At 38.0% G+C, this 19,444-nt stretch overlaps 1 protein-coding gene across 1 annotated transcript; it reads left to right on the forward strand.

The window, feature by feature from the left end:
- Positions 1-969: 969 nt before the first annotated feature.
- cry2 (cryptochrome circadian regulator 2) lies at positions 970-17,826 on the forward strand. Its single transcript, XM_008412575.2, has 13 exons — positions 970-1,270; positions 2,408-2,516; positions 4,732-4,874; positions 6,806-6,990; positions 8,791-8,879; positions 9,738-9,869; positions 10,543-10,668; positions 11,495-11,680; positions 11,860-12,011; positions 14,061-14,263; positions 15,331-15,411; positions 15,492-15,923; positions 16,138-17,826. Exons 1-12 carry the CDS (start codon positions 1,113-1,115, stop codon positions 15,902-15,904), a joined length of 1,977 nt encoding a protein of 658 aa, XP_008410797.1. The 5' UTR covers positions 970-1,112; the 3' UTR covers positions 15,905-15,923; positions 16,138-17,826.
- Positions 17,827-19,444: the final 1,618 nt, after the last annotated feature.

Below are 19,444 nucleotides of genomic sequence, written 5' to 3' on the forward strand. Positions count from 1 at the left end.
TGGATGGATGGATGGATGGATGGATGGATGGATGGATGGATGGATGGATGGATGGATGGATGGATGGATGGATGGATGGATGGATGGATGGATGGCTAATAAGTGATGGTGTCATCCAGGACAGAATATCATTACTGCTGGGCAGATACTGAGCTGCTGGTGTGTCATTACGGTCATGAGGCTGTCATACGAACAAAAGTCTTCAGTCAGAGGCCTCTTGAGATTTGATGCCAGCCTGACTGCTACTGAAGATTGAAGATTTTTCCTGCCTGCACAATCATCATTCACAATGACTAAAGAGACTTGGATGATATGATTTACAACATTTAATTTTCCTTAGGGATGAGTAGAGTATTTTGGAATCAAAGTTTTTCATTTAGATGTGACTTTGCAAGGGGTGCTATTATATTGTTTAGAGAGAACAAACCCACTTCTTCTGGCAAACCCACTAGTTAAACACAAATGAGTACAAAAGAATCCATAATTTGTTAGGTACTGCTGATTTTTTCTGAGCTAGGGAAACTTTGTAATCACCAGTAGATTGACTTTTTTCTATGGTTGTTTGTAAATAGAGTAAAAATAGTTTTGTCTTGTTTTTTAGCCTAATATTAAAACTAGTTTTATGTGAAACACGCTATTTGATGCTTAAATTTGTTTACCAAGGTTTGACGTATTTATTTATGTAACTGAATCAAATTGCCTTTATAAACTGTGCTTTATAAATCACATGGCCCCTATAATAATGTGAACACAGCTGAAATGAGAGCCTTCATTTGTCTGTAACCCGCACTCTATCTCACCCCTACCTGCTCAACCCTACATCCGAGGCAAACAAAAACGTGACATAGCTCGTCACCTTACCGCTTTTCTCTGCCATCTGCCGACCCAGCCAATCACAGCAGCCCAGTTTTGTAATTCATCTTGACGTTTCTCCATCTCTCCAATCAGGGAGCAAGCCAACAGCTAGCCACGCCCACTGTTCAGTAAACCCCGCCCGCTGCTGCTGGTAAAGTTTCCTGAAGTCCCGCTGATGTCCTCGTTTGTCCCCGTTTTTCTGGATTAATGCTGACTTTCTGGTGGATTTTATTCTGATGGTGGAATAAGAGGGAAGCATGGTGGTGAATTCCGTGCACTGGTTCCGCAAAGGTCTTCGGCTGCATGATAATCCGGCACTGCAGGAGGCCCTTAGCGGAGCGGACACGGTACGCTGTGTTTATATCCTGGACCCTTGGTTCGCCGGAGCCGCTAACGTCGGGATCAACAGATGGAGGTCTGACATTTTTTGATATCATCTCATAAACCTTACAGTTACTTTGAATTGTTTCCAGGACATTATTTATGTCGTTCGGAGGGTTTATCAGGTCGAGACTTCTTATGTTTTTATGTCCAGTTGTCAGAGTTAAGGCCTTGGCCTCCGCTCTGTTAGCTAAAACTAGCTCATAAGAAACTCCATTAACAAAAGTCACAATTTTAATTGATCCTCAAATATTACTTCAGTGTGTACGGGTACAGAAAAGCAATTTAATTAGTTTTTATCCTTAATGTGACCTAATTAATTCGGGGCAATTTTGGGATTATTGTCAGATTGTTACATTTCTAGAGCAACATAAACAAATCTTCATTCGCAGGCACGTCTCAAAAATCAAGAAGCAAATTTCTCTTACTAATTCAAATAAAACAGAGAAAATCGTAAGTAGGTTCATTACATTCACAGGGATATACTTCAACGCCTTTGTTGGTGCTAATTTTGATGATTAGGCCGTAAAGTAAATGAAAATAATCATCATAAATGTTATTTATAAAGCGCTTTAACACCAGCCACAGCTGAAGCAAAGTGCTGAAAATCAGTAATAACATTTTAAAAAAGCATAACAATAAAGTGACAAAGATAAGCACGCAGTTTATTAAAAACTCAATTCAAAACAGAATCAAACGGCTCAATTAAAGAGATGAAATCAGTACCAGTAAAATCAAGTCTCAGTTGGGTTGAAGGCCAGTGAGTAAAAGTTATGTTGCTGGTTTTAAAAATGGAAATTTCCGTTTTTACGAACATTAGAATGTTGCAGAAGACTAATTAAAACTGCTTTTTAAAATACAAAATAGCTAATATAGGTTCAGGGATGTAAAGAGCCTCCAGAAAATGATTGCCAAAAATGGTGGCTGTAAAGAGAGCTGAATGCAATAAATTATGGAAAGTTGAGTGGAAGAAAAAGGTAGACAATTGGGATAATTGCAAGTTTTCAGGACATAAACTACAACCTGGGCTAAATGATATTAGAATATACATCTCTGGAGTTCAAAGCCTGTTTTTAGCATCCATGCAGACAGTAAAGATCACATCAGGAGAAGCTTCATAACAAATGAATCTCTGCAGCTGTGTGACATGTGATATTTCTTCTCCGTGCAGGTTTCTGCTGGAGTCTCTGGAGGACCTGGACAACAGTCTGAAGAAGCTCAACTCGAGGCTGTTTGTGGTCAGAGGTCAGCCCACCGAGGTTTTCCCGAGGCTCTTTAAGGTCGGTGTTCCTGCACATGTCATGTTCTCCACCAGCATCTCTGTGAATGTGGTGATTAAACACCAAAGTGTTTATTTGTAAAGGGGAAATGCATTTGCACTAGGATGCATGTTATCAACTAATGAGTTAATCTAAATTTGATCAATCTTATTAATCGTCTAATAATTCATTGATAAACTGCCATTTTCTGAAGAGTTTTTTTGTCTTGTTTCAAGAGTATCGACCGTCTTTCAGCAACATGAAGTTCTACATCTTATACGCTAAATTAAAAAATACATTATTTTGTGTCAACTGTATTAAATGCTCACTGAATAAAGAGAAAATGGTGGTTTTCTCATATTTTTAAACTTAAATATATTTATAAAACATAAGAAAACGGGAAACTCTTAGGCTGCTGAAAGAGTAAACTATGTGAAATGCTTGATTCGTCATTAACGCAAAGATATTCAAACATAAACACCTTCTGTAGCTCCATGAAGTGCATTAACTTATGAAACCCCATCATGTTTTTTCCCATTATGTTAGAGTTTTTCTGTGTAATTTCCTCCGGGTTTGTGTCATCACATCCTCCTCACCTTCGTAGCTGATCAGTACATTTTTAATAACTTGACACTGCTCCATCGTGAATTTCGCCATTAAGGTGAAACTTAAATTAACGCGCTTGTCAAGTGATTATATTTCCAAACAGAACCACATAAAAAGTGCATTTTTGTGTCCCATACTGGACTCTGTTTGGGTCGTTTCTCCTTACAGTTTTGTCTGGCCGCCATCTTTATTCCTGTATCAAATGTCTGGCGCCTCTAAAGGATGACCAGTGGCGCCCTCTTCTGGATGGCGTCCAAACTACAACACTGAAAGGAGGTCTAAACGGGCGTTATTTGTTAGATGATTGGAACTCATTTTAATGTAATAAACCATTAGTCGACAATAAAATGAATCTTTTTGCCGACTGAGCTTGCTGGACATTCCTTGGATTGGAAGTTCTTTAAGAGTAAATCAATCAGATGTATTTTTATTTTTATCTGCCATCCTCAGCCTCTTATAACTGGCTTATCCACTTCTTTTGTTCTGGTTTACCAACGACGAGGCAGATTGAGTACCTGTGGTGATGTTGGGTGTGCTTGGAAGTTTATTTATGATCTAATGTTTTCTTCATGTCATAAATTTTCCTCTGCTGTGTAAATATACTGATTTATTTGTGTTCAAATAAATAAATATACAACTAAATTATTTGAGAGAAAGTTTGCAGAGCATATCTAACATATTAAAAAGAAAATGGAGCTGGGTGTAATGCTAGTTTGGCATGCAGTCATTTGCAAGGCAGCCAATCCAGGAGTCCCATTCATTTTCCTTTGCTCTGATTGGTTGAACCCTCCATTGGAGATGAGGAAGACTGTGGATGTTAGCTCCTACAGTTGTCCTAAGATGGTTTCTACTGTGTTTAGTAAGGTATATTTGGAGTTTGAACTATTTAAATAGTATGTTATAAGGGTTTTTATATCGAGTCTGAAGTATTCATGGATTTAAGCAACTCCTAACCCCCATATATACCAGGAGTCCATTGTAATCTTATTTTTGTAGAAATGCGTCTGTAAATCAGGGCCTGGCCAGTTTGTCCAGTCAAGAAAAAAACAAAACAATAAAAGTAAAACAGATGACCTACATTTTTTATGTTGTTCATCTATGTTTCGATTGTTTGTTGTGTATAATTACAACAACTAGAACAGGAAATGGTTCACTCTTTTGTTTTTAGTCAAACTTGATAAATGGTAACGCCCAAGTGTGCTGTTTATGTTTGTGGTCCTATTTACGTTCCAATTAAACTGATAACAAAACGGTGGTTGAGCCCCTGTCTTTCTCTTCCACTGCTTTTTGCCATTATCTTGATATTTCTCCTTGTCAACTTCAACTAAATCGTCTTTGTCTTACTCTAAATCACCTTGTCACCATTTAAATCTAAACCACCATATTTGTCTCCATCTGAATTATCATCTTTGTCTCAACTAAATCAACCTCGTTGTCTTTGTCTTTATTTAAATCTTTATCTAAATCTTTGTCTTAATCTAAGTCTTCGTTTTCATCTTGGTCTAAATGATTGACACCACAGACATATATTTATGAAAAATCTTACTGATTTAGCTGCATTTCTTTCTTTCTTCATTCGGTTTTATTTATTCTTTCCACAAACCTTTGCTCCTGTTTCGTCCCACTGCAGGAATGGAACGTGACCCGGCTGACGTTCGAATACGACCCGGAGCCTTACGGGAAGGAGAGGGACGGCGCCATCATCAAGATGGCCCAGGAGTTCGGAGTGGAGACGGTGGTCAGGAACTCGCACACCCTCTACAACCTGGACAGGTCTGAGATTCACAGTGAGATTCAGCTTCCACAAGCAACGGGTATCATTTAAAGGAGCTGGTTTTATGAGGAAAATGGGATTAAGATTAAAAAATTCTCTTTATTCACCATAGAATGAGCTTCTCGTGTCTCCACAGAGTCTACTGCTGATCTGAATCGGGTCTTTTTTCTTCTGGTAGTTTAAACTAAAAACAACTTCCATCCTAAAGTAATGTATGAATAAAGAAATATATTTTTTAGGACTTTTAGAACAACTGATGATGATATTCGTGTCTTTTCATCACAGACTTGGGCACTTGCTAAAAGAAAAGAGAGAAACTAGAGTTTTTAATATAGGAACTTTAATATATATTTAGAGGAGTTCAAGTGCTGTCAGACATCTCTATCTATAACACCTGATGGTGTCATTTAGAAAATAAATAATTTTCAGATTATTTAAAGACTTTAAATTGGCCAGAAAATTGCAACAGGTACGCAGCTACAAGTTGGAGCTTTATCGTGGTAAAATCTGTAACTTTGGGTCTTTCTGGCTGCATCTGACATTATTAATGAAGCATGGTAGCTTAATGTAATGTAATTTAGCACAATATTCAGAGCTCATTTTACTCTCATTGTTCACAAAAAAAAGCACAACGAAAGTTTAAAAAATAGCAGTTTTAAAAGTCAAGTCAAATAATTGAATAAAATAATAAGTGTATCTCAATAAATATAAAAATATGGTAGAAACACAGAAATAACTGGGATGTTAAGACAAATTAAACTTATAGAAATTTATTTTATAGATAAATAAATTTTGGTCAAATATTCTGAGTCGCAGCTAAAGTGAATCTCCAGGGTGTCGGAGTCGGTGGAGCCCCCAGTGGCCGGCTGCTGCCACTGCAGGTCACCCACTGCACCCATGTGCGTGGATAAGTGGGTTTTAACGAGCGAGACTGAAGAACTTTCTCCATGCCTCTCTGCGCTGCTGCATGACCAGTGCAGCGTTGCGTAACCAGCGGATTACCGCCGGCCTGTGTGTTAGTGTACCAGCTGGGGGAAGCCGGGCTTTGTGCGTTCCAGCGTTGTGAAAATGCGCTCATTCAGAGCGGACCCAGCCAATGGGACGCCGTCCCTGCTGCAGATCTTGAGCAGGTTGTGTAAGAAGGAAACTTAAAAAAGTCCACAGGGCAGCTGATCCATTTAAAGCTCAGACTGCAGCAGCCAGACGGGCTGATGAAGACACAGACTGGTTCTGATTCACTCAGATGTTCTTCATTAAACGCAGGGTGGAGCTGCTCTGAAATGGGCATAAAACAAATAAAATAAAAAGGTTATTTGAATAAAACATTTCAAAGTGCTTTACGTCATAAACACACACAAATGCAAAGTCACAGAGCACACAGTCATTAACTGAAGCATTACATTTAGTCAAATGCAACATCAAGATGTTGATTAATGTTTTACTAATAATATATCAACAGGTGGGGTTTTATTCTAGATTTAAGGAACCCCTGTGCAAAATAAATTCCTTATTCGATAAGTTTTGTTCTAGATTTAAAAAATTGAAATGGTTTAACAGTTCATTTCAGAAATGTAAAGCCAATTTTATCATCTCATAGCTCCATTATTGTGGAACACAGACAGCAAAACTATCATTTTTAACTGAAATTCCCTAAATGTCAGTAAAAACGTTGCAGGAAAAAACATCTAGAAAATGTAGTCTGGAAAGTAGCTTTTTTTAAATTCTACCAATAAATAAATTACTTTTCAGCCAATATAATTTCCGTAGTTTTAATTGTTTACCATGGAAGATAACCGAAAATAAACGTCAGTCTGTGCTTTAATGACTCTCTATAATTCATGAGTTTCGGTTTCCAGGTTGGATTCCTGGAATAAACCGACTTTAAATGCATCAGAGCTGTAATCCTCCTCTGCTGTTTTCATGCCTGCAGGATAATCGAGATGAACAACAACAACCCGCCTCTGACCTTTAAACGCTTTCAGGCCATCGTGAGCCGACTGGAGTTGCCTAGGAGACCTCTGGCTCCCGTCAGCCAGCAACAGATGAACCGATGCCTCGGCAAAATCTCCGACAACCACGACCAGCTGTACAGTATACCTTCACTGGAGGAGCTGGGTAAGCTTCTCCAGATCCTCCTGCAGCTTTTTAATCCACATTAAATTAAAACAAATGATAACACGGCTTCTGCTCTGTGGTTATCGGGTCAGAACTATTCATCCATTAATTTAAATATGAAAGCATGTCGACTGTATTCTAAGTAAAACATGTTTGTACATATTTTTGCTGACTTATGAGGTCAGTACCATTAGGCCTGTCGGAATAAATTGGTTGTTTTGTTTATTCACTTAGGATATTTTAAAGTTTAATGCTTATTGGTCTTTGAGAATATGTTCTTGCATTACTATATCACTTAAACTACTATAACTTAATATTTGATCATCAAAATGCACAGAAATATCTCATTTTAAAGACATGCACTCTTACATTGTCTTTGTTTTCTGTGCGATAACTTATTGCCTTACTGGGAACATTTTATGACATCACTGACTCAGGCACTTCATTGGATTATTGTGAAGTTGTTGGAGTAATCACATGATAGGCTGCTGCTGTTTTTGATGCCGTTTTACGCCGTTCCTGTTTGTTTTTCTCTTGGTTGACTTTTGTTCATTTCTTCGGCTGAGTTGTTGCTTTTTCAAACAATTACACAATTACTCCTTCTGGTTTTGGTTGCTGTGCAGCTGGAAAAATTTTGGCTCCAACTTCATTACTGTTGGGCAGCTGTGATCCGTAACCATGGCAACGGGCTATCTTTACAACTGGTAGTAGCTGATTAGCATCTCAGAAGCTCAAATAATATTTCAACTATGAGAAAGAAGGAGGAAATTCAAACCTCCTCTTCAATCCATCATAGCGGACAAAAATGATACCCTACTCCAACATCTCGAGAATGTTGAGATTTAAAAAGGGGAAGCAAAAGCAAACGAGGTTGGTTAGCAGAGTTTGCCAACATCTGATGGGATCTTCCAGGACATATTATGGTTTCATATCCTCTCTGCTGCCTGGAAATCGAGCTGTTTGCATGTCATGACAGTCATGTCAACTGTCTTCATCAGAGGCCTCTGCAGAGTCGTTGCAACACTGACTGCTACTGGAGATCCCTCCTGGCCACAGCATCTCCATCGACAATGACTCTTTGAAGACACAAGTTGGGATAAAGAAAAATTAAATTTTTAAAAATGAATCCAGGATTGGAATGTCTCAAAGTTTTTTTGTTTTTTTTAATGATTTTTAAAAAGTTTGTATCAATCAAGCTTGTTTTACAGGTTTATTATAGGGAATTATCCCTCCAAATATATTTATATCTTATAAAGTACAAAAATATAGAATAAAAAGAAAATTTTCAGGGCCTTTGTTATATTCTGATGGTTCGCTGTTGCTCTTTACTTTATTTATATAAATAAATATGCTAAATTTTCTTATTGTTACAAATGTTATGACCTAAAGATCATAAAAGAAAAGGGTAAATAAAAAGGATCCACCTGTGAGCCCTGTGGAATGCCAAAGGAAAATTTTAAGCCGTAGTTTTGACAAGAAATTAATTGTGAACCAATATAGATCTTAGAAACCATGAAATAAACGTGACTGTAGCTTTTCTTGGACCCTTAAAATATTATGATTTTTAATATAAACACAAAAAGCTTTTTTCTATTCATTTTTAACACTTTGTGTGTGGATCTTAAATCCGCAAACAAGATGTAGAGTTTGGAAATAAATGATCTGCTTACCAAAATGTTTGATATCTTGCTGTCTTTAACCATTTTTTCATTTAAAACCTTGCTTCCCAGCTTCTAGAGAGCTTTGTTTTGCTTTATTTTACTACTATTTTAACTTGATTTGATTTAAATGTGTGTGCAGGTTTCAGGACGGAGGGGTTACCTCCAGCTGTGTGGCGGGGAGGAGAGTCGGAGGCTTTGGACCGACTGAGCAGATACCTGGACAAAAACGTAAAACTGACACTAGAGCCGAGCGGCAGGACAAGAACGCTTGTTTTGGTCGTTAAATCCTGAACCCTGCTTTCGATTTGTGTGAAAAACACCAATAATACCAAAAATCAGGATAAATATGAACACACCTTGAAGTAATTTTTACAAAATTGCGTAAAAATCCTTTGGAAGACAAGAAATGTAATTTAAAAAACTAAAATTGAAAAGAATTTTCAACAATTGGCTAATAACGTAATATTTTAATTAAGCAAGAAAACTGTTTTTATTTTATTATTATTTGTTGATTTTATTTTATTGACGGAACAGAATGTGTCTATTAAAACTTTAGAGTGACAATTGGAAAAAATGGTTTTGTTATTTATTTTTGAAAAGCATCCAATTTTCTATTTATTTATTTTTTTTACTTCCTTGCTGGAAAAAATAGAAAATATTTTATTTTGTTCTCAGGAATAAGAACAACATTTCTTGGAAAACTATTGCTGAAGTAAAATCTTATATTTTATTTATTTATTCATTTTTTTTAATCCCTCAATTTTGGCAGGATTAGCCCTCCATAAAAATCCCGCAGAATGAGCAGCATCAGTGTGAGATTATTTACTGAGACATTTCACTTTTATATGTCACTGTTACAAACTCTAACAGTTTTTTCCTGTTTTAATGAAAAACAAATTTCTCAAGCTGCAGAACTGATAAATACTGTAGATTTATTAAACTTTAATCAGTAACTTTTTAAAAAGCAGGGTTTTATTAAACTATTTTTAAAGCATCTTAAAAACATCTTTAAAGACAGATGTGACTCCAGCGTCTCACATCTGTCGCGCCGCTGACTGATTCACACCTGTGCGTCCGTCTCCTCAGGTGTGGGTGGCCAACACTCGGGTGAAGACCTGCTCTCTGTACGCCAGCCCCACAGGCCTCAGCCCCTACCTGCGCTTCGGCTGCCTGTCCTGCAGGGTGCTGTACTACAACCTCAGAGAGATCTACATGAAGGTACTGAGAACACACACAGCTTCTGTCCAAAACTCAACACAACAACTGTGAGAAACGTCTGTTTAGTCCTTTCTACCGTTTTACAGACGGCTGTTTCTGTTTCTGGCAACAAGCAGAAACAGCCAATCACAGCCAGAGAGCAATCTCAATTGTACACGAGCATGATTGACAGCGCTCAAGGCCTTCTCCTGGATCTGATTGGCTGTTTTTTCTGTAGCTAACACTGGGAGAAGGCAGAGGACTTAGACTTTTATCTGACACTTTTAACAAAAATGTAAGAAACATATTTTTTATAAAAGTTACAAACTGCAGTTTTAAAGCAGAGATATTGTGAATAAACACAATTTATGCATTTATAGTTATCCACCATTTGGGTATTTTTATGTTTTCTTCGTCTCTGGAAACTTTTACACTGGACTAAAGAGTCATGCTTTATGGTAAAATAGACATTCTGAATAAAACGTGGTGGTTGTTTCATTTGTGTTTATTTTTACGTTGGTCTTAAATTTTATTAGATGCGTCATAAAAATGCCTTAAAGTTTTCAGCCTAACTTTCCCTAAGCAGTAAGGATTCTGTAAAAAGTGGTTTGGACATGAAGGAGGTTGAATATTCTCGTTTTGATCCGGAACCAAAGGTAATCTTCATCTCTGTGGGTTTTCTCCTCCTCCTCAGCTCTGTAAGCGCAGCAGTCCTCCGCTGTCCCTGTACGGCCAGCTGCTGTGGAGGGAGTTCTTCTACACCGCCGCCACCAACAACCCAAACTTCGACCGCATGGAGGGAAACCCCATCTGCGTGCAGGTGAGTGTGAGACGGGTCTGTTTGAAATCCTTGAAAATGCTTAAATTTTCAATTTGGTGTTTCCAAGGTTTGGAAAGTGCTTGATTTATCTATCAAGTCCTTGAAAGTACTTGATGTTCAAACTGAAGAGTTTTGATTGAAAGTATAAGTTTTGAAAACGTTACAGTTGAAACCAGATCATCTTCATACACCTGCTGAAGGTGTATAAAGACGTATTTTCTCACTGTTTGAAGTCAAGTCAGACTAAACTTATCATGTTTTAGGTCAGTTGGAATCACCAAAATTATTTCTATTTGCTAATTGCCAAAAAAATTTGGTGAGAAATTTTTTTTTGAGAATTTCTTTGGGCAATTTTTTTTGCATATTAAGTTTTAAGCATTTAATTTGGGCATAAATATAATTTACCTTAACATCATTTGTTTGTATTGTTTCAGTTTGATGAATATTTGTTATTATTAATGACTTAATGATATGAGTAATTAAAATAAAGGTTGGCTTATATGTTATGCATGTTTTTGTGTTTGTGTTAATTTAGTATTTTGTTCTCAGGCCAGCCAGGTGTGTGAGACAACCATTTCAAAAATGTAATTTTGTTAGATTTCAGTTTATCTTCTCCCTGCTGCAGAATGTAGAATATCATTGCAGAATAAAATATCAGAAAATGGTGAATAGAAAATGTCTTTTTCTCGGTTCATTTGTTTTTATATCCAGTGCTGAAAGTTTGAAAACTTACCTTGAAAATGCTTGAAAAGTGTATGAGGGGCATTAATATTTACTCTGCAGCGCCACAGCAGAGATTAATGCTTATTTACCTGTTTGTCAATAGATCCCATGGGACCAGAACCCAGAGGCGCTGGCCAAGTGGGCTGAGGGACGGACCGGCTTCCCCTGGATCGACGCCATCATGACTCAGCTGAGGCAGGAGGGCTGGATCCACCACCGGGCGCGGCACGCCGTGGCCTGCTTCCTCACCAGAGGCGACCTGTGGATCAGCTGGGAGAGCGGGATGAAGGTCCGACTGTCATGCGCCGTTGCTAATCATTGATCGGTGGTCTGGAAAATGACACAATTAGGCAAAATACCAACAAAAGGCACTCAATGTCACCATATTGACAAATTGGTATCACATTTCACAAGTCGCTGACTTTAGTTTAAGCCGACTGACGGACGGTGTTGTTGTTTTTCCTGCAGGTGTTTGAGGAGCTGCTGCTGGACGCAGACTGGAGCGTGAACGCTGGCAGCTGGATGTGGCTGTCCTGCAGCGCCTTCTTCCAGCAGTTCTTCCACTGCTACTGTCCCGTGGGCTTCGGGCGGAGGACCGACCCGTCAGGAGATTACATCAGGTCAGCTCAGCACCCGACTGACTGCAGGCTTAGACGCATTTCTGGCTTTCTTTGATGTCAGATCTGCTAATTCACCGGTTGGAGATACTACAACTGAGTGATGTGTATGGAACTACATTGGGGCCATACATGTGTTTCAAAACTTTTTTTTATTTTTTCAGATTCAAACTTTTTTTTTATTTCAATTTTAAAATCATTTTTCATTTTCAAATCTTTTTTTTTGTTTGTTTACATTTTTTTTTCTCTTTTGAACAAACTTTACGGCCCCAACTTAGCTCCATAGATATGGTTTAAAACCAAAATATTAGATTCCGAATTTTTTTCCCTTCTCACTTTTCTAAAAAAAATACAGATGACTTGTAAAAGTGTTTTTTATTTGATTGGTGAGACTTCAGGGCCAGTCTGGAAGAATTTTTGTTTAATTATGAGATTGTGGTCATATCAGCAAGCACAAAAGCGTCTTAAAATTTCAAGAAAAAGTTGTTTTAATGAGAAAAGGGATTTGATAAACCTGAGTTTCTGTGGTTCTTTCTTCAAAATAGACACAGGTGATCCTTTCAAAGCCCTAATACTGGTAATAATTTGATGCTGATGTGTTAAAAGATTAACTATTTCTGTTAAGTATCATCTGTAAATGTATTTTTCGTGTTGGAATTCTCATAAAATTAATAGTCCGTTCTCTTAATATTATGACTGTGTTCTCATTATACTATGACTTTATTCTCGTAATATTAAAAAAAATATCTAAACCTATCCCTAATATTTTGTCATATAGTCGACCTGAATTCAAATTCCAAATAAATAGAAGCTGATAAACAGTTTTCAAACAAAATGGCGGCTCAAATCACTCTGAACTATGGAAACTTGGGAGTTTATTGGGTGAAAAATGTTCTTATTTTCTAAAAATTAAATCACCAAAAACCAAAAATGAACTTAATTGATAAAAATGATTAATCGCCCGGTCCTAACAGATATTTAAACCTTAGAAAATGGAACATTTTTGTTCTTTTCACAATAAAAGCACTCCTGGTGTTATGCATGCATCAACCATAAAACAAGAGCTGAGAAGGTTTAAATCCAACAGCAAACGGAGAAACTGATAGATTATCATCATTTCTGCTTCACTGCATTTGACCTTAATTCTTATCAGTTTTTCTGAATTCAAAACAAAGAATGTTGGTTTACAGATGAAGAGCAGAGCGAATCGAGAGCAAGCTGACAGATTTAAATCTCAGATGGCCAGTGCAGCTCAGGTTGTGTCGTTCTGTCTGTTTATGAAGGATGCACTTCCTGTACCAACTGCTTCAGGAAGTGTGGTGAGTTTCAAGCACAGATTTCAAACCACAGCTCTGCAGCACTCAGCTCGAGCTGTGCACCAGCATACGGGACCGGATCGCTGTAAAGGACAAATTCTTCACCGTCAGCAAATTCTCTCAGATGATAAATTTGATCAATCGATGGAGAAGTAAACTACAGAAGCAGAAAGCAGTAAAAATGTATGGTAGTTGCCTACACAGTGGGGTTGGGTCACACTGTAAAAATGCGAACAGGTGCAGAGTTGACGTAATATTGCAGGAAGACTTTGGTCCATGATGAAGATTCTGGACAGTCGGGCTGGACAATGTTAAACAGTTATATTACGGGGATCTGCCATAGCAATGCAAGTGCATTGGAGGCTAGTAGAGAATGAAGTTAGCCAATGTTAGTCATCATTCTAGTGATAGCCCACATGCTAATGGTAGCATTTCAAGCTAGAATAAGTGTTCATCTATTTTCGTATAGAAAAGATAAACATCTTACTGAATGGAGTAAGTGCATATTAGGCAACATGTCAGCGACAGCCCAGATGTTACTGGTAGCATCTATACTAAAGATAATTTTAGCTCATTTTTATAGAAAAGCTAAACCCCATTTACTGAATGGAGTAAGTCAATGTTGGCCGATGTTCTGGTGATAGCCCAGATGCTAATGGTAGCATTTAAGCTAAATTTAGTGTTTTAGCTGATTTTAATAAAATTACTAAACCTGAAATACTGATTCGTCCTGCAGGCGTTACATTCCCATCCTGAAGGACTTTCCGAACCGCTACATCTACGAGCCGTGGAACGCCCCGGAGTCTCTGCAGAAGGCGGCGAACTGCGTGGTGGGAGTGGATTACCCCAAACCGATGATAAACCACGCAGAGGGCAGCCGGCTCAACATCGAGCGCATGAAGCAAGTTTACCAGCAGCTGTCCCATTACAGGGGACTCAGTAAGTACAGTTCTGACCTGCTGTAGCGCCCCCTAAAGGGAGCAACGAGGAGATGTTTAAACTGCTGGTGTCCAAACTCTTTGGCTTTTGGGCCGAAATCAAGCTGAAGGTACTTGAGGCAAATGAAATGTTATATTTTTTAATTAAAATTGCCAATATATATATATATTTTTTTACTTCAGTCTCCTTTAACTTCAAAATATTTTAAAGAAACAAAAAGTGTCTTGTAGACAGAGGATTTCTAAATCACTGTAGACCAAAACCAAAAATTATCACACGTTTTCCGTAATACAGAAAAGCATTATATTTCCCCAAAATTTCTTTAAACTGTTTTTTGTTTAGTTTTTTTGTTCCGTTAGCCTATGAAGTCCTAAATGTCTTTGTGTCAGATTTTGAAGGTTTGCTTTACAGAAATCCTCTGATCGTAGATTAAACAGCAGGAGGTTTAATTATGCAAAACTGACTTTTAGCGTGTTTTTATACTTTCTTTTGGGTCTCAACTGCTTCTATATACAACCCAAGCATTTAACAAAAACATTGAGTTGTTTTTTTGGCAATAAGTTAAAGTATTCTGGTAAACCTCCCAATTGTTGAGTCACACTGCATGTTACCTAGCAACTGGAGCAGAGTTCCATCTGTTACCTAGCAACCCAAGCTGAGCTCCAGCATGTTTGGTCAGCTATTTTATGATTGTATGTGCTGTACAATGGCTGTCTTTTGTTGTTTTGTTGTTGACTTATCATCCAGAAACCAGTTGTTGTATTAGTTTTGGTTGTGCAGGAGGCTCTACTAATGTTTTTCAAAGCTATACACTTGTAAAATTATACATCTTTTTGAAGCCGTTTTCATGTGCGAGTGTAAACGTTGAGGTGGGGGCCGTGGCCAGCAGCTGCTTATTGTGATTTAAAGTGACAGGAGTCACTAAAACAGCTCACAAATAGGCAAAAACTAAAATCTGATTATCTAAGTATTTATTACATTTTGTGCAAAAAATTTAATAAATGCCGTAACTTGTTCAATGAAACCTAAAAGGTCATCTTTAATTAAATAACATATCTGTGTTCTAGGCCTACTGGCATCGGTACCGACGATCCAGGAGGAAGCAGAGCCGCCGATGACAGACGAGTCTCAGACCAGCAGCGGACCCGGTACGGTAAAGTTTTCTTCCTCAGACGTGGAAAATGTTTTCAAACGGTCTGAACTCGGATTATTCCCTCCCCTCTCCCAGATTCTCCTCCCAGAGTTCTTGCCGACATCGAAGCAGCCGTCTGCCTGATGGCTCCAGATTCCTCCACCTCGGCGCCGGTTCCGGACCAGGACAACTCGTCGCTCCATCGGCCGTTCCAGGATCACTGCACCTCCTCGGGCCGACCGTCCTCTCCTGCCTCCAGTCCGCCCCAAAGCCCCGCACCTCGCTCCAAACCCGGCTCTCCCTCCTCCTCCTGCCCCTCACCGTCCGCCAGCCCGTCCTCACTGCCCCCGAGAAGGAAAGGCGTCGCCCACAAGGGCCGGAGAAGCCAAAGACGGAGAGAACGTCCGTCCTGCCCGATGGCGACGGAGGAGGAAGAGGAGGAGATGATGCAGGAGGAGGTGGATGAAGAGAGGATGGAGGAGGAGGAGACGGCAACAGCGCAACAGTGACATCAGGTGGACAGACAAGGTAGTTACCAGGGTTTTAATAGTTTGGGGTTTTTCGTTTTCAGTTTTATTTCATTGGCTTTTTGGGCTCTCAAACTCATTTTCATTTTGGGCCAAATCCGGGTCATGGATGTTCTTAAAGGTCCAGTTGTGCCAGAATGTATTTCTTTATTATAGACACATCTCCAACCTGTTTTGTGCATAAACTGATTGTTTTCACTCTCTTGTCTCGTCAGGTGCGGTTTCTGAGAACAATCTGTACATTTCCTCCATCCAGCTGGAAACTAAGGAACGCTCCTTTGGATCTGATGGTCCAACGAGTGGAAGAGGAGCAGCACATTAAAACCCCAGTTAACCCAAATCAGGACAGAAACTGCACACAGACTGCTGTCTGGTCTAAAACCTTATTGAGGCCATATAATGTATGTAAGATGAATTATGTGTTTTTTGTACAGCTCCACCTTTTGTTTTCTAAGGATTTCATCAGATCAGAGTGTCTCTCTGATCATGGACTTCATTTAAAGGTGGAAATCATTTGATCCTTCTGACGGCATCAGGACTGTCTCCTGCGATCCAGGTTTATGTTTATACTCCCCTTGTAACAGTTTGGTCCAGTCTGAAAAACCAGTAACAATTTAAAGGGTTTAAATGTTTCTACAATGTAATTCAAAGCGTTCAGGATGATCACTGTCCAGGTCTGCAGAGGTTTCATATTCAGTCGTGAGTGTGACGTGTTTAACATCGAGTTCAGGCGTGGTCAGACCCCCTAAAAAAATATATGAATTAGTTAAAACATGAAAGAAAATCCAACTAAAATTTCTACTCATCTGCTGCCACAAAATGGAATCACATAATTTAATATTCTGTATTTTAAAAGATTTAAAAGACCAAAATTCAACCTTTGTAATTGTTTCTGATGAGAAACTTCAGTTATAGTTTTTTTATTATTATTTAAAAATTATTTTTCTGAAAAATTATTTCTGAAAATATTTATTCCGAAATAATGTAATTATTTTACTTTTTTTCTGAAATAATATTCCAGAAAATAATTTCGGAAACGTAATTTTTGGAAATTATAAAAAAAATTTAAATTTCAGAAAAAGTATTTGTTTTCTGAATCAAATTTTTTATTTTGAATCTTAAAAACTGAATGTGACCCTTTTGTCATTTTTAGCATGAGAGTTTTAATTACACCTTTAATTCTTTTTTTAACAGAAACTTCTTTAAAAAATTAAAACACATTAGTACTTCTATTAAACTTGGTTAATGTAAGGTTTTTCTTTTAAAGAACATTGTAATTTTTGTTGCAGGCAATTGACTAAAAGATGTTTTAAACCAAACAAGCTGAAAAATTACTCAGAAAAGTTAGGAAACTGTCCAGCTCTTATTAATACAAAGAAAATGCCACTTTGCTTCATTAAATATTGCATGTATAATTTATTATGTGTTTTTAAGTTGGAAAAACAATAAGGCTCTTCAATACTTTCGACTTTGTGATTCAGTCCCATGTTGCAAACGTTTAGACGCCCCTTCCTCAGAGCCCATTTAATGTCAATTATAGAAACTGGAGTTTCTAACAGACTCGTCAGCAGAACTTCGTCCTGCAGCCTGAACCCGATGTTGCGCTTCACTGACTTCTTGTTTCTGGATGAATCTGTTGTTGAATGTTTAAATCCACTTCACTCTGTTCTGTCCTTGGGAACTCTTTGTTTATATGTAAATATTAAAAGTGAATATTTTAGGAATAGCTGATATTTTTGCCAGCAGTTGGAGAACCCAGCCAGATCCTGTAGTTGTTCTGCAGGCCGGGAAACATGAAGGTGAATCGTTGCATCTTTTTTGAGCAACCTGACTATAGAGTAAAAATGATTTCTTGTTCTTCACTCTAACTTATCTGTTTGTATATAAAATATATGAAGCACTGAGCTGTGTGTTTGGATTCTTCTTGTTTGAGGGTTTTACTTGGGTCCACTAGTCTGGTCAGTGGGAATTGTTGGGAAAAAATCAGAAGGAAGATTAAATCAGTTATTTTATTGTATTCAGACTATAGAAACATTGGAAATTCACACTTTTCATCCACAAAATTAGTTTTGCTTAATAACATTTAATATTATTGATCCACAGTCACCCAAAACAAACATAACACTCAAAAATAACAAGTACCAAAACAAAGTAAAAATGAAGACAAGAATGCAACAAAGTCAATGAAACTTGTAAAGGTTTTGCTTTCTTACACATTTCAACTAGATACTCATCTCCCTTCAGTGCTCTGCCTGGAATTTCTCTCATTCACTTGGATTTCTCAAGACCAATCAGCAAATAAACGTAAACAATGTTTATTTTCTGGGCTGTTTTTAAATTGTAATTTGTCTGTAGATAGATGTCACCTTCCTAAAATGATGGCCTAAGTCATTTTTTCCAAATGTGAGTTTGGCAAAAAAAAGAATAAAAATGACTCCTTTCTTATTGCCAAAAGATAATTTATTAAAGAAAACTTTATTATGTGACTATTATTTCGAAAGGTGACGATATTCGAAATTAAATCATCATAGAACACCCCCTACCACTAGGTGGTGGTAATTCACACGTCCAGTTTCCTTTCCTACTGTGAAAAACAGAATAAGTAGTTTAGCGTCGGCAGCGGAGGAAGTGAACAAAATAGTTCGGTTCGGTCCGTGTGGCTGAAAAAGTCATATTTTTCCAAGTAGTGGAGGATGGTCGCTTACCGCACAGGCCATTTCCGGTAAGCTTCAACTTCCGCGTTACGTACATCATGGCCAAACGTTAGCAGTTAAAACCTCAACTAAGTCCAGACCCTCTGTATGAAGTGAATTAGAACAAGTGGTTGTTTTTTACTAAGCTATTATCAAAGTCTTTGCAAGACGATATCTTTCATGAAATACTGACTGATATAGAAAGCTCCTAAAAGGTGTTGATTTATCACCAACCAACTATGCTTTAAACTGCTTCTTAAAGGGACAGCATTATATATTTTCCAGACACATAGTGCCATTTTACAGCACAATCGGGCTACTAACTTAAATTTTTATGAAAGTGCTCTATCTTTTAGTTCCTGATTTGATGCTTTGAAATTGGGCCTGTGTCACTTTAAAAACTCCTGCTCTTTCTGAAACTCTGCCTTCAGAAAGTAGCTGGTACAAAGAGCTCAGAAGGTGCAAAGTTCCACCAGGTGTTTGCTAATTGCTTCTGGCTAGTCTGAAGGAGCTGAGTCATGGGGAAGTAGCTTGGAAACAGCAGCTCTGAGGAGGACCTGCACCTCGAAGGCGGGGCTAGGCCCCCCCAGGCATTTTGAACAGCTGAATGGTTGCCATGGAAATTAAAGAATTTCTCAAACATACATTAGAATCAAAGCAAGACTCCAAGTTTGTTTTGGATGAGGGAATAACATTACGACATGATTTAAAGATAAAAAAAAAGTGGATTTTACACAAATACTGCTCCTTTAAACTGGTTTTCTGTCTCAGGCTGGTTCCTCACTGGTTATATGTTTAAACTGGTTTACCGTCTGATTGACAGGCTGGT

Source organism: Poecilia reticulata, linkage group LG6, assembly GCF_000633615.1.
Source record: "Poecilia reticulata strain Guanapo linkage group LG6, Guppy_female_1.0+MT, whole genome shotgun sequence".
NCBI classification, from domain to species: Eukaryota; Metazoa; Chordata; class Actinopteri; order Cyprinodontiformes; family Poeciliidae; genus Poecilia; species Poecilia reticulata.